Source organism: Charadrius vociferus, unplaced genomic scaffold, assembly GCF_000708025.1.
Source record: "Charadrius vociferus isolate BGI_N301 unplaced genomic scaffold, ASM70802v2 scaffold498, whole genome shotgun sequence".
NCBI classification, from domain to species: Eukaryota; Metazoa; Chordata; class Aves; order Charadriiformes; family Charadriidae; genus Charadrius; species Charadrius vociferus.
Window position 1 is genome coordinate 2,440,330 of NW_009649588.1, and position 15,193 is coordinate 2,455,522.

General features: G+C 40.2%; 1 protein-coding gene across 1 annotated transcript; it reads right to left on the reverse strand.

Moving 5' to 3' along the window:
* Positions 1 to 658: 658 nt before the first annotated feature.
* Positions 659 to 7,050, reverse strand: CLEC3A (C-type lectin domain family 3, member A). Its single transcript, XM_009890388.1, has 3 exons — positions 6,875 to 7,050; positions 4,607 to 4,687; positions 659 to 1,502 (listed from the first exon to the last, which is right to left on the reverse strand). Exons 1-3 carry the CDS (start codon positions 6,987 to 6,989, stop codon positions 1,111 to 1,113), a joined length of 588 nt encoding a protein of 195 aa, XP_009888690.1. The 5' UTR covers positions 6,990 to 7,050; the 3' UTR covers positions 659 to 1,110.
* Between the last annotated feature and the right edge of the window lie 8,143 nt (positions 7,051 to 15,193).

Here is a 15,193-nt window from a genome sequence, read left to right on the forward strand (position 1 = left end):
CAAAGACCGTACCCCTTTTGAATCCTCAAGAAAAGCTCTAGGAAAGAATGGCCTTCATATGTGTGCATAAGCTGTCAAAAATACTACTACAGCTAAATACCAATAATTGCAAATTTATTGTATAATTTAAGAAAATCTTGCACAACTAAAAGATGAAAAGTAGAAATTAGCCTTCAAGCAGCAATATATTCAAATGAAATTCCTTTACACGAGAGAGAAACTGCCATTTATAACATAAAGGCAAATCTCTATTGTGAGGTGAAGAACAGCAAAAACTAAGCAGCGCATTTTACTTCATTTTCAAATGTCAGTTGTTAAATGGGAAAAACTTGCATGTGGCCAAATGAGCCGTGGTTTGGCCCCACACCTTTGTGCCAATCAGGCGTGCTGCCTGCCATGTGGAGAGAGGTGAATGAGCAGTGATGTTGTGCCCAGAACGGGGATCCTTTCTCTCTACTTGTGCTTTCAGCCTCTTTCTGATCCTGCAGGAGAGAAGGCTTTTGCACATCTTATTAAGGCATTATATAGTAGAGGTATGATCTAGTCCCAGGTTCATTTCTTCTATGAAAATGTTCCAAATAGCATCCAATATTTAACCATAATTGAGACATTTATAAGCAAACACGTTTAGACTAACTGATGTTTTAGGAGCTCATATAATCCCAAAGTCCCTCTTAAGCACTGGAACTGAAAGGATCCCTAGACCTTATATTGGCACATGTCACCATAAAGCAATCTTTTGTAAATTTTCAATAAATTCACTAGAGTTCTGAGTTCAACTAAATACTGTCCTACCATGGAGATACAAAGTACAGGGATAGGAGGTGAATTCCAGCAACCCGAACATCAGGCTGAAATAATATGCCAAAATATGATACAATGTAGGTCAATACCTAATATATATTCCTGTTCATAATGAGAGCACTCACTAAACAACATTTTTAGCATGTCAATAGAAAATAAATTAATAGAGAAAACTTGTTTCAGGAAAGAATACAATGCAGGAGATGGATATTTTTAACTTGCCACTGTCCAAGTGGGAGGGGTTACTAACAAGCAAAACTGCATGTTAATAACCCAAAACATGGTCATGATCATTTGTGTATGTAATTATGGGATCAGAAATTCACAAATATATCTTTTGGCAGTACGGCAGACTTCATCCACCCACTTGCCTTGTGATGACTGAGAAAAAAAGACACAGTTTTCACGCTTCCCCCCATTTGGTTGGGCGCGATCCCAATTGAAGTACTGTAGAGCCATGCCATTGACATCAACAAATTTCCCTTCATTTATCATGTCATTGACACCCAACCAAAACTCGGACACCCTAGGCATACTTTTCTTGCCATAATCTCGAAGAACATTTGTTTCATCGTTATTCCTTGGGATAGCCAGTGTCCCTCCCTTGGCTATGCAGTCTTCGTTGGCTTCATGAAAATGTTTGGTGCCTTCTGATATGAGGTAGCACTTCTTATGGGCCTTTGTCCCACGAAGACAGACTGTGAATAGATATTGGTTTGCACGTTCAGTAAAAGCTTGGGCTATAGCTTTAAGTGATGTTTCCTAAAATGATACATTTTTAAATATATGTTGGGAATTAAGCCCATAAGTCCCTCAGCAAGTGAGAGGCTCTTTCCTCCACAGTAGGGCCTGAAAGTAGCGTAAGATGAGACTTCTCTGCTATTCCTCGTGTTCACATAGGACCTTTTATGCAGCCAGCACGTTAGTGTGCTTTTGGGAAGTCTGAACAGACTGCTCACAGGCACTCTACAAAACACCTTGTGCTACAAGGGATGGCCAAAAGCAGAGCATGCTCTTGTAGCTGCTCCAGAGAAGAGGCACTTAAGAGGAAGGACAGACATAGCTGTGATCTTAACACCATAAAGTGCTTTGGAGAATCTTTCCTGTGTTTATGCTGATAAACCTCAGGCATGATCTTGAGCCCCGGATTCCCTCCAGCAATGTGATTCTCTCAAGAATTTTTTTATTTTGCTGTTTCAGAATGCTAAAATATAACCTAGGCCTGATGTCAGTGTATTTTATGTCTTCTTTTAGCATATTGTCCTTCTTTCACACATTTTTACCGCACTTCATCAGTCTTAAACACAATGGAATGGATGAGCTATGGATGTTTGTATTGTTGGCAGATATGAGTTGGTCGTCAGGAAATCTGTACTTGGCTTTATAGTAAAGATATTTAAGTGCCAAAGAAAAGTAAAGTTTTATGCATCAATTAAGCCTAGTTCCTAGCAAACAAAGGCAGGACAGAAAAGTGCTATGTTAAATGTGTTCTGCTCTCCAGAAAAATACTGATTTGAAATTCATAATGCAAATCTCTGTCTGGATGATTGATAAAAGTATATTTCCACTTGTGGAAGAGTACGCATTCACCTCTTTAGTTCTTAATTTCTGGTCTTTCCAGCAAAGTCTATCCCTTCAAAAACTAAATTCAAATGAGGTAAAGTGACTTAAATCTATAAACACTTTTTAAAAGGGCACACTTAGTACTGTGCTTGCATGACAATCTCAACCAAACAATCTAAACACTTGCATTTATAAATCTGTTTGCTTTTAGTTCTACTGGAACATATCAGGGAAGTCTTGATGTAAAGTCCAAATGTACTAGAATATTAATTTGGCACATGCTCTGTGACTGGAATTGCCTTGGAGAACTGCTGTCGGAGTTCTTCCAGCCCAGGGTCTGTGTGGGCAGGCTCACAGGAGTGAATCCTTAAACTTTGCTTTCCAGCTCTCCTAATGCAGATATGTGAAAGACTGATTCTCCCAAGAAAATTACTTACGAGAAGAGACCCCCCCCTCAAAGGAGTGTTCCTCCTGAGCTGAGGAAGGTAGCAAAGGTCTTGAATAAACTCCTGTAACAATTATTTTTAGAATCCTGCGTGTGCCTGCTTCCAGATTATTTCATTTATTGCTTAAACTCATCTTGTACTTATATTAGAAATGTCGTGAAACAATATAAACATCTTCTGTCCTGATGTTTTTTATAATCTGTTTCTAATTCCTGTCATGTGTTCTTGTAAAAAAATAACCATGTATCTGATCAACAGGATATGTAAATCCAGTTTGGACCATATCCTATACGTCTCAGATTTTTAGTATTTCCAGTTGTAGTATTAATTGCATTCCATAGCTGCATTTTCAGGGTCATGATTTTGTATTAGGGCTTATCCTTCAGATTTTATACTTTCCAACGGCTAATGGGCAAAGAAATGTAATGAACATATTTGCTAAATGTTGAATTCTTTAACAAATTTATATTCATGGGAAAGATCAGAAAGACCTTATCTACTTCAACAATGCTGCAGTAATGATGGAGACTGGCTCTCTAGGAAGAAAGTATGTGCTGCTAAATGGCACGTGGCAACATTTCACAGTAAGTAGAAAGGAGATCTGGGAAATTCAAGCAAAAGAAGAAATCAGATTGTAATGTGTGTCTTGGAAATGTCCATAAGCTAAAAAAGCAACTCCTTTTTCAAGTATCATAAAGCCATTAACACAGTCAGAGCTAGAGGGGTGATAGATTTCTTTTTGCCAAATTTGGAATCCAGTTGAAGAACGTGGGTTCTGAATTTAGAATATAGCTCAAAATAAGCTTTGAGGATAGAAAATCTCCTGGCTCTGGTTTCATTTCTAAGCCACTGCATGCTTACTCTCAAGCTCCTTCTGGAAGCAATACAAGAATTACTTTTAAACAAGAGTTACTTGTATAGCACAGGCTCCCTCTTTCAAGAAACTTCTGAAGTCTTATAAGAAATCTACAATAAAAATATTTTGTAAAGCTCAAAAAGCTCTATGTAACCCAAGACGTAAACCAGGACAACCCAGATATTGCCATCCCTAAGGAAAATACGTTGTTTCATGTGAATGATGTAATTTCCTCAGTAGTGTCCTCTTGTACGTGTTTAAATGCCAAGTTTTGTGTCAACAGCTGTGAAAAAGCACAACTGTCTAATAGGTGCCTGTGTATTTACCCTTCTTATTTTGTTTGGAAATTTCCATCTGGCTGTTTAAGTACTTAAAGGACTTTACACATTGATACAGGATATTTCTGAACTAACAGTGGGTATTACTTTGAAGTTTTATGGCAACATTGAGATTTAATGTTGCAAATTGCACACTTTAAAAAGGTTCAGTCCTTTTAGCTTCTTTTGGGGGGCATTCTCAGCCTTTTCCATGAATATTTTTGCCTTGATAGTTAGCCCATGTTCATATCAAAGCTGGGGACCTAACTCATTGACCATCTAAACTCTCAAACCCAGCAACCATCATTGTTGCCTTTGTCTGATTATACCTAAAATCACATCTTGGAGTTGTGCATAGCAAAGACAAAAGCAGTTCTTGCTCCAGATTAATTCCTGCTCTTAGTGAAGAATCATCACTTGTATGCCATTAGTTCAGACTTGATTTTTCTTGAATGCTTCCTTCAACATTTGTCTCACCATTACAGCTATGGCATACCATGCTTTTAAGGAGTTGTTTTTCTCAGTCACAAATCCCCATTAAAGAGAAGGACGGGTGTGAAGGAGAGAGGAAAGACAGTGATAAACTTTTGGAAGCCATTGACCAGTGTAAGCTGCTTTACCTGTCTGAAGTGCTTGCATTTCTTTCAGAGCATTTACTTCTCGCCACAATTTGTCAATCTGGGTCTTTAGGTCATCTTTTTCTTAAATAAAAGAAATACAGAGAAATGAACAGATATGCACGCACACACAAAAAAAAATCTAAAAAATTATATGTTAAAAGCTGTTTCAAAATAGCGTGGGTTTCTGCATTGATGAGAGATGTTTTAATTTCTTTTAAAGATTTTTCCTTAATGAAAGGATTCCTGTAGGGCTCCTATTAAAAAAAAAAAAACCAAAACCCAAAACAGAACAGGAGGAACCCACCTTTACCTCTCATCCTCATAGTTTAAATTTCATTTTCAGTTGGACTGTATCCTGGTAACTGTTTGAAAGCCATGGATTGCTGCAGCTAATCGTTATTTAGCACACCAGTGTCTAATTTACAGCAAAATGTGCCTATTTACTTTGAACCTGCACAACATGGTGTATACATATGACACATAAATAAGAGCAGGACACAAGTTGTCTTTATTCAAAGAAATGCCATTTCTGTGAGCATGAAAGTTTCACGCAACACTTGTTTTAACACAATGAGGAAGAACTAATATAATCCAACTTCACAGTCTGAATGTGTGCAAACAAGCTTGCTGAACTGCAGTTTCCCCTCCCCATGAGAAGCCTTTCCTCTCTCCGTCAGTACAGAGAGGGCCTGGTGACTTGAGTCACACAAATTCAGTCCGAATCACCATTTTGTAGCGCTTACAAAAGCACTAAGAAGATGGTGGGACAAGAAAAGAAGCTAATTTGCACATAACTCCATTTTTATGTCCTCTTTTCCATTCTTCTTTCTTAATCATTATAATATTCCACCACCATCAAACAACTAGCAGGCATGTTTCCATTGCACAAGATGACAATTTGATTGCAGCAGTAACCAGACCTTCCAGAAGCCACAGTAATGAACATGAGGAATAAATAAGGTCTTTCACATGTAGTAGAACTAACAAAACCACAGTTCCTGCAGATCTGTGTTGCATCACCTAATCCTCCAGCTGCACTCCAGAAATCTCATCTCTTCTCCATATTCCCTACTGCCTGTGGGGATAACCCCAGCTGTCCTTCATGACTCCCTGGTTCCCCAAGGCAGGACTCCCAGTTCCCCAATCCATGCTCTTCCCTGCAATTCCCAGTTCACAGTAGCCTCCCCATATCCCCTGTCTGCTTCAAAGGAGGCAAAAAGCAGAAGAAGCTGAGCTCCTGGTGCAATCTTTTCATAGTGAGACACTAATGTAGATCTCTTATTCCTTTTTTTTTTTTCCTTCTTTTCCCACCTTCATTCACAAAATTTCATAAAATATCGATAACTTATCCTCAGGAGTTCCATTCTTCTGCCAAATTGTTTCAAGTTCAAAAGTAGTGGAAGGTTGACAGACAAATGTGCTGGCAAAACAAATGTATAAGCAGACTGTCCTTAGGACACTAAGCTAAAAACTATAGAGTTTCTAAGGCAGAGGAAAGTGTATATCACTGTATAGTGCCAGAGCAGTGAAATCATTCTGTACAATGGTTTTATCAAAGCTGTGGTTTTTTAATTGACAAGAAGTTTAAATATTTGCCATTAGTGTAACCTCCATCATACCCTCTTTTATTAGAAATAAATCTTTACATTAAATACACAGACATTTCCAAACAACATTCAGCAGTTTTTTATTTGCTCTGTAAGCTTTGCTCTGGGAATTTATGCTTTATCTTTTTCTGCTAATTCTTTTTCATTGGTTTGACTTGCCATTTCATAGTACTTGTCACACAGGTGAAGTAATATTCCACAAATATTAGACAGACATTCTGTTAAAATTAGGAAAGGGTACAAAAATCTGAATAATAACCCCTGGAGACTGAATATTTTATTCTGCTCTTTTCCACCATATGTACATGAATTTCCATTCTTCTGATCTTAGTTAATATAACTACATAACTAAGAATGGTTAGCCAGAGTCCTCTCCCAGCTGTACCTCTGAGTCCTAAATACTGAGACGAATACACATAACAGAGCGATATACTTACAATTGTTATACAACTCTATTTCCATAACTCATTCTGCCACCTTATTTTTAGCTTTGCTACCTCACATAAAAATATTTTAGACAAATATAATATAGACTCAACTCTCCTTTGTTAATAAGCATTTGTATAATGTTAGTTTCTGGTTTATGCAGTGTTATTTAAGTACATAATAAACTTGCATAGTCTATAAGCTTCTATCCCTCCTCCCAGTTAAAACCCAGTACCTTTCACTCTACGTTTGCTGTGCTTCCTGGCTTTGAATTTGGAAGCCTGGGTGATGGTCTGGTCCAACAGTAGTATGCTTATGAGTAGAAAAATCGTAAGTCCAGTTTGTGCCATGTCTCTTCTAAAGAACTTAACAAGAAGCTTCAAGAAATTCTCTTCAGCAGTTCTGAGAGCAAGTCACATAGAGACATCTCAGTAGGGACTGACTGAGGTCAGTTTTATAAAAGTGTAGTGATAGGGTTGGCTGTACTCCTTGCTTACGAAATGTGTTTAATACTTAAGCTGGCTGTAGCATAAGGCACCCCCTTGTTCTCACATCTCATCTGAAATTCCTATTTCCGTTTTGAGTTCAGCTGGGACAGGTTGCTTTTACAGAGGCCATACCAGCGCTGAACAGTGCACTGATTGCCACTAATGAGCGCCGTATCTCCTGTTTTAACTTTGAAGCCAAAATGTACAGAAAAGCAGATGGATGTTCAAAAACACCTTATGCAATGCCAACCTTAAGGAGGGGTAGCCAAAGGATTTCTACAAATGTAACAGGCTCACCCACAGCTCTGACCCAAGCTGGCTAAGTCATGACAATGGTCGTGATCTTACATTGAAACAAAAAAAGAATTTACTCACTCCTGAGTAAATGCAAACATTGCAGCTACACACACACGTAGATGTATACACTAAGATCATATCATGTGAGGAGTGCATTTTTTAATTCATGAAGAGTTAATAAATCCCTAATAGATATGACTGTATTTCTGATTAAGAACAGTATGCGCTATCAGCAGGATCTAGTCAGGGGAACAAAGGATAGTGATACTCTTCCAAAGGCTCCCAAGTCCTGACTTATGGTCAGAGGAAGAGGTGGTGCTCTCAGTAAAGCACAAGATGCTCGAAGCAGGACAGTGTCTCTCTGGACTCCGGAGAGTTCTCTGCATTTGGATCTCTTTCATTCATTTGCCCTTGGGCTCTGTTGAGTTTCGTAGGGCTGCCTTTTAATTGAGATTGCTATAAGTAGTCGAACCCCTCACTGATTTTGGTGGACAAATGAAATTGTCACCATAATGTGCCCATCCATCACACTCTTCCCTCTGCCCCCCAGTAAGAGAGGGTTTGTTTAAAATGTTGAACCTAAAGCCATCATTGGGTGATGGGGCACAGTTCATGTCCCTCAGAGCTGTTGTTCCAGACATTTCTTTGCCATCTCTGCCTTGGTTACATTCTGCTCACATTGCCAGATTTTTTTCAGAACTGTAACAGCAAGAGACTTATTACTTTATTAAATGAAAGCTAAGATTTAGGTACGTGCTGTTATACTATATGAATGCATGCTGGCTTCTTCCAATCCCCACATACAGTCTAAAAGCACTTCAGTGCTTATAATGTGAAACACACCTAGACCAGCTGTTTTGGATATCTTTAAACAACTAGCTGTATTCTAATAATCTATATCTCGTAAGCATCTATTAATCATTAGTTAATAAACTTCTCATAAATGCATAATACGATACGATACTAATACGATAAAACTTAGTTTCAGTGGTCCTGCGTCAAAACATTGAAGTATGTTACATTGTGCAGGGAAATCTCTGGGTCAACAATGTGAAGTCCTTGGTGGTATTTTGGAGCATAGCACACCAGAGGTGGTTATCACAGGGTCCCACCCAGCCAGGACTGTCCAACAAATCACTCACACAGCTGCACATTTCAGTACACAGTTAAATGTGGAAAAGGCTGTCATTCAACTAGCACACCAGAAACTGAAATGTGAGCTGTCAGAGAGGAAAACAAGGAGCTTTGCAAGGGTCTTGTTCCAGATTTAATCTGTCATTTAGAACTAACCCTAAGTTCAGGGTTGATCCATGTTTTATCCCAGTAATATTGGGGCATCAATATAAGTTAATTAAGGGCAGACAGCTAAATCAATAACTGCCTCCAGTTAGTTTTTCTCTTGGTCCCTTCTCAGAGGTTGTGGAATTGCACATGAAGCTGATTCTGACCCACTGCAGCTTGTAGCCTGACATATTAAACTAGTGCTAATTTTGGGTTACCTCAGTAAGGGAGCTTTAAACCCCTGGAGCTGTTTCACGTGGCGCTTATCTGTCCCACAGGCTCTGAGAGAGGCAGGACCAGCAGCTGGGGTCAGCAAGCATTTTAGTGTGCGTGTTTAAGGACTCAGTACCAGAATGTATTTGTTCCTGCTCCTAGCAACTTGAGTTTTCTAACACAGGCTTTCTTTTCTTTCTGTGAAATGAGTCTGACAGAAACAGATTTGTACTCTACTGAGGCAAGCACACAACTCGCTAGAAATGGAGGTATAAAGAAAACACAGATTTGGTATTCTGAGAGTTCTTGGCCAAGAGCCTGAGTTAAAACCTCTCCTTTTTCGAGGATGCCATGTTATGTCCTTTAAAGAACAGACTGAAACTCTATTTTGAAAGCTTCATTCCCCTCGTTCAGCAGTCTCTTTGAGCATTTTACCAGTCTGCAAGGAGCTTAGTTGGACTTCGCTCCTGAAACTTGAATCACAAGGCTATCCTTGGAGCTGCTGTGAGACACCACAAGGGTATAGGGGTTTGTTTGTCTAGAATTTGTCTAGAGTACCTGAGAAATAGGTTTCACACTTATGACCAATCTATAGCAACTGAGGAAACAAGTTTAACTTCTTGTATACAGTGTGTGGGCAGGAGAGTCAGAGAAAAATCAAAATATGTTGCGGAGAACACATAAAGTCCCAGTGCTACTGTGAGGAAGCAGGAAATGGAAGCACATAGGAAGCTTACAGCCTCACTGAATTGAGTACCGGGTCTGTGTATGGTCTTGAAACCAGTGCTACGGCGTCATTTAGAGTTGTGATTTTTCTTTTACTAGCATAGTTATCATAATATAATACAGCCCTATACACCTACGTATTAGTGTAATTTTTCCTGAGGCAAATGATTCCTCTTTCCATATCAGAATGTGCTATACAAGTATAAATGGCCTCATACCTTTATAGTGCATCCAGGCTAGGATGGGATTGCACTTTTTTATTTACATCAGTATAGTAGAACTTCTGCGTACAGACAAAATTGTAGTTTCTCTTAAAGTGCTTAGTTCACTTCAACACCCTCTTGAAGAGCTTTGTTTGATAAGAAAAGTCTTGCAAAAGCCATAGCTGCTGAACTGCAGAGGCACCTGATTTTATGTCTCCGGTCTCCCCACCTCATGCTGTTTGCTTTCAGACAACTGAACCATTCAGGGCATAAGCATCCTTTGGTAAAAAGTTTATTTCAGTTTCTCCACAGAGGCTCTTCAAGGTAAAAAGTCTGTTCCCCTTGGAGACAGTTCTACTTTTATGTGCTCCTGTAGACTGGCTCAGAAAAACTCTCCATACAGTTGTTTTTTCCTCTCCATTTTCAGCCACCACTGGGTTTGTGGAAAGAACATGCAATTGGGCACAGAGTATGAGAAGTTGGTGTGAGACGAGGACTGGATGCTGGGCTGAGATCCTGAAATAGGTCTGGCTGCAGAACCCATTTCCTGCTGTGTGGAGTGAGATCCTATGTAGGGAGATCATGTCCTTTACTTATCTCCTGAGGTAATAGAGCTACAAATAAAACACTACTTGTAAAAAATATCTTTAAAGAAAATTAATGCTTCAGTCTGTTGAAAAGTGAACTGCCCACATGTTGCTAGTAGACTGGCTATGTTCTACTGAGATCTATAGTCCCCTCCATGCTTCAGAGCTAATTGTGTTATGTTTGACCAAATGGGAAACTGATGGGCTGTATCTGCTACTGAAATCACAGCAAACTTCTTTTTTTGCAGCATTTCAGTTGTGGAAAATTCAGCTCAGCATAAGATTTGGAAAAAAAAAGCTTGTATGTGGGTAACTATTTGCCCCTTCTACTCAAGAGTATAAAGAGAAAATGAAAACTGATCATAGCTGTTGCCAGACTAAAGAATTTCAAGTGGGGCAATCCCAAGAACCAGTATAGCCAACAAAAGTAGATAACACAAAGGTTAGTAAAATATTTATCATGCATAAGTTTTTATGACTGTCTTGGGTGGTAAATGGGATCCACTGGTTGATTTTCATTTATTTCAATTAAATGTAACAAATTTTGCAAATTCTGCTAGTCACGGATTATGTCGTGCTTGGAAAATTACTGTCTGCTTGGTTTCTTTGGCCTTGAAAAGTCTTGCAAAGTCTTTCTTAAAGGATTTGATCTCAGTCCAACCAGGTATGAGGCAGGATTATGGCTGACATCCCAACACCAAAGTTATTTAGGGGAAATTTGTACAAACAAACTGTGTGTTTAGAAAAGGGAAGGGCTAACTTTATGGTATGTGAGGTTCTGTGAAACTTAGTAATTCTATTTCAGGTTTTTGCAATCACTTCAAGTTTCTTCATGTTATGCTAATTTGCTCTTTTGAAAGGAAATTTTCTGGATACAAATGATCTGCTCTGTCTATTAGAATTCAAGGAGGTTCCAGGTTTATTGCAAAACCAGACTGCCCACCAGTGACCTGCACTGAAGGTCACTGAGTGTTGAAATGAGGGCATTCATGTCTTCCTTAGATATGTGACGCTGCTATCCCAAATGCAGGTCTCAGCTTGGCCCCGTAGCACTAATAATGGGATTGATCAATAGGTAGGCTTCTAGATGTGGTATTTTTCAGTTCCAAACCGAGCTGTTGTTACCTACACGTCTGGTGCTTTTCACTTCCTGTACTGTAAATACAAGCTTCAAAAAATGAAGGCATTTGAGATATAAATAGTATATGTCTACTGAAAAGATGAATCAGGGCAGTACTTTGTGCTTCCAGAATAAGTGCTTTTTGTGTCTCTTATTTGGGGTCTTTGTCCCAACAGCATCTCACAGCTAGGTCTTAGCAAGCAGAGAGAAGGGTGAACAATTTGCAAGAGGCAGCAGAAAGACTTGTCTTACATCTATCACACATACTTAAGGCAAATATCATTATCTTGTCTATGTGACCAAACTCTCTCACCTGTACTCCTTTCATTCTCTTGTAATGGCAATGAATGTAGATCATAGGTTGTAAAGGTGAGAAAATACTGCTTATCAAAGTCAGACGAGATTCAGAATTCAGAAGAGATTCACCAAATATACATGAAGCAATGATAGCAAAGCCATTGCACTCTTTTTTTTGGTTATCTATCCAATGTTGCTCTGCACTGATAGAGTTGCCTTCTTACAGGGTTCAGATATCTCAAAGGAATGGCACAATTGCCGAACCATTTTTACTTCTTCAGGCCTTTAGCTGCAAAAATAAGTAGGTGTTGAATGTTTTGCTGACTGTTATTGCCTATTTCCTTAGGCAGGAATGACCCCAAAGAAATAGCTATTTAATTAGAGATAAATGTTTTGATGGCTATGTGAAATGTGCAACGAGAGCAAACCATAATCCTCCTCAAAACAGAGCCTTTTTTACAGATCAGCTGACTCGTCATCTCTAAAGATAAGGGACTTTAGAAGAAAATTTAAAGCAGTTTCTTTTCAGTCCAGGTGCAAACAGAAGAGTTGAATGGGGTCTTTTAAAATGCTGCTCCTGCAGCCTTGGCAAAGTTTCCATGTTGGGAATTACTGGCAGCAGCTCAGCTTCTTTAGTCCTCAGGATGTGTGTGAGAATGTGTCTCTTTCGCTTTTGTAAACACAAATTACCTGTTGTGCTAATTTTTCTCCTGTAACGTGTGCTGCCTTTTTTCCTTCCTGGAAATGATCTGAAAACATCCTGAGCATTTAATTTCTCCGTTTAAATAGATATTTTTTTGTTTTTTATCATCACAGTCTCCCTAATATGAGGCTTTCCAGCTTCACATTAACAGGATCTTAATAGGTTCTGCTCATCCTTACATGTGCCAGACAAAACGATTTGGACAAAGCCCTGATTTAGGCACTGCGAAGCTCCCCAGACAGTCTGAATTGCATATTCACAGGTTCATAGCAGGTTACCAACAGTGCAGCTTTGCGTACTGCCAGTAGGGCTGGCCAGAGTGAGGATTATGTTTTGGCTTGTGTAGATATTTGTAGGATTTTCCTATACCAGATGGAAAATTAGACCTTCTCAGGAGTGTGATCGTGTCTCCCTTTGGTGGCTGCATTTCACTGAGGACTTGAAGGTTCTGCTCAAGGGCTGACGCCTTCTGCGTTGCCAACCCAGAAACTCAAGTTCCCACCTCACGTATGGCCATATGACCTTTAAGGCCCCTAAATCCTGCGCCATGGCCCTTCTACAGAGGTGCCCTGAGACGCTCCCAGTGCTGCTGCTCCCACCCAGCTGCTGTGAGCGCCCACTGACAAGGAGATGCTTCAGCTGGGGGCTGCCAGCCTGGCTCGGGCAAGGAGCCAAACCACAGCTCTGCAGTTCAGGGCTGTCACAGGACCGGCAAGCAGCTGACCCTGCTTTACCGTGTCTCAGAAGCTGCGCTACCCCCATGCACAGGCCTAATCAGCTCATCACCAGGCCCCGGGGTTGGAAAACACGTGATGTGGTCCAAGTAAAACACGGGTTTTTAAAATTTAAAGGAAGTTTTTAGCTGTCTGGTCAGGAAGGAAAAATAGCAGCTAAATGTAAATGCTGGGGAGATGTCTGCTTGTCTCTGAAAGCAAACTCAAGCAGTGAGAAGTGGAAAGTGAGACCCTGCCTTGCTGGAGGCTGGGAAAGGGGCAGTAAGGGGCAGTGTCTAGCTCTGACCCAGCAAACTCCTACCTAGCAAGCCCTACCGCCCCACACCATGCACATCCCTGACCCCATGATGAGATAAAAGTGCAAATCACACATCACCTGCTGGATGCTGTGGGTGGAAAAGAAAAAATAACCTGTATCGGTGCGATTTTCTTTAACAGCCCACTATGTCTATTAAGAAATAACATTCGTTTCTGGGATTGCTGCCCTCTTGTGAAAGGCCAACAGTATAACATCCCCTCCCATCTTCAGCTCTCCTACCCCTAAGGCTTTGTTTTCATCATACACAGATGAGTTATATGCTGTTACTGTATTAGATGTCATTTCAAATGCTATCGCTAAAATTTTCTTGATTACAACACAGAAATCTGTGAGGGCTTTTTCGAACTCTTGGTTACTTTTCCCTGCTGAATTCTAGCTTGGGCAGAAAGAACCATGATGAAGCAGCACAGCATCTGCCTTTCCTGTTAGCTGCTGTCTTCAAGGATTTGAAATCTTAGTATGTGTCTTGGGTGGGTATTGTAGCCAGACTAACATGGCCTCCAGTGTAAACTAGAAAAACACATATTTACCTTTCATTTTTGGTATGTTCTGTAGCTTGTTTGCTGATAGCACTCAAGCTATCTAGTATAAGGCTAGTTTGGTAATGTCTCTATAAAACACACTCACTGCACTGTCTACGCAGATAGACCCTGGTTGAGATACTGGCAATATTTAATAAGGAGAATTAGTCTGTTTCAGAAATTGAGGTATGTTCCAGCTCCTGCACTACATATTTGGGAGAAACCCGGAGTTTTAATGAAAAGCTGAAGGGATCAGCAAGAAGGTAGCTGCAGTTATACCTGAGAGGGTGCACTCACCTACCATTCAGGAAGATTTCAGAAGCAGGGGTTATGGGTCTGGATATGGCATTCTTTAGGATTCAGAACGGAAGGAATTCACGTTATAACATTATAACTAGCTAAAAGTAGCTGTTGGTCATGAAAAGGGGGATACAAATTCCCACTTCTCATCTTTTCTTCCTGAAAAATTGGATTCGTCTGGTAGAGTTGGGGGATGCTGTAAGACATGTATCTCTCTGTGCACTGCTTGGGCTGTCTGTGAACCTCACGTCACACTCCTAGGATCATTGTCCATCTCCCATGTATTTTCCAGCCTGGTGCCGCATCCTCTCCCTGCGCCACAACCCCACGAGCCAGGTGCCACTAGAAAATCTGAGCTGGGTGTTTATAGTGTGGGATTAAGCAGTGCAAGTGGCAGGGCTGCCCAACCTGGCAAAATAGACAATGTTCTGGGAAGCTCTTTAAAGAGGACTTGGGGTCACATTATTATTTGCAAGCTAGATGTTTGTGAGCAAGATCTGTAAGTGAAGGGGGAAAGAGAGATTTGTATGATCCCCTGTATCCAACTATAAAGGCAGCTGATGCCCACATCCATCCAAAGCCTGAAACCGGGCCTGTACTTTAGTGTCAGAGCTTCTTCCCAGCACATGGTGCTACATATTGTGCGTGTGTGTCTGTTGCATGACCTGACACATCAGGGAAGAAGGGAGATCAAAGACTGCATTCAGACTTGAAGTTTTTTGAGACTGAAATTTGATTCCTCGGTGGCCACTAGAACAGCAGGAA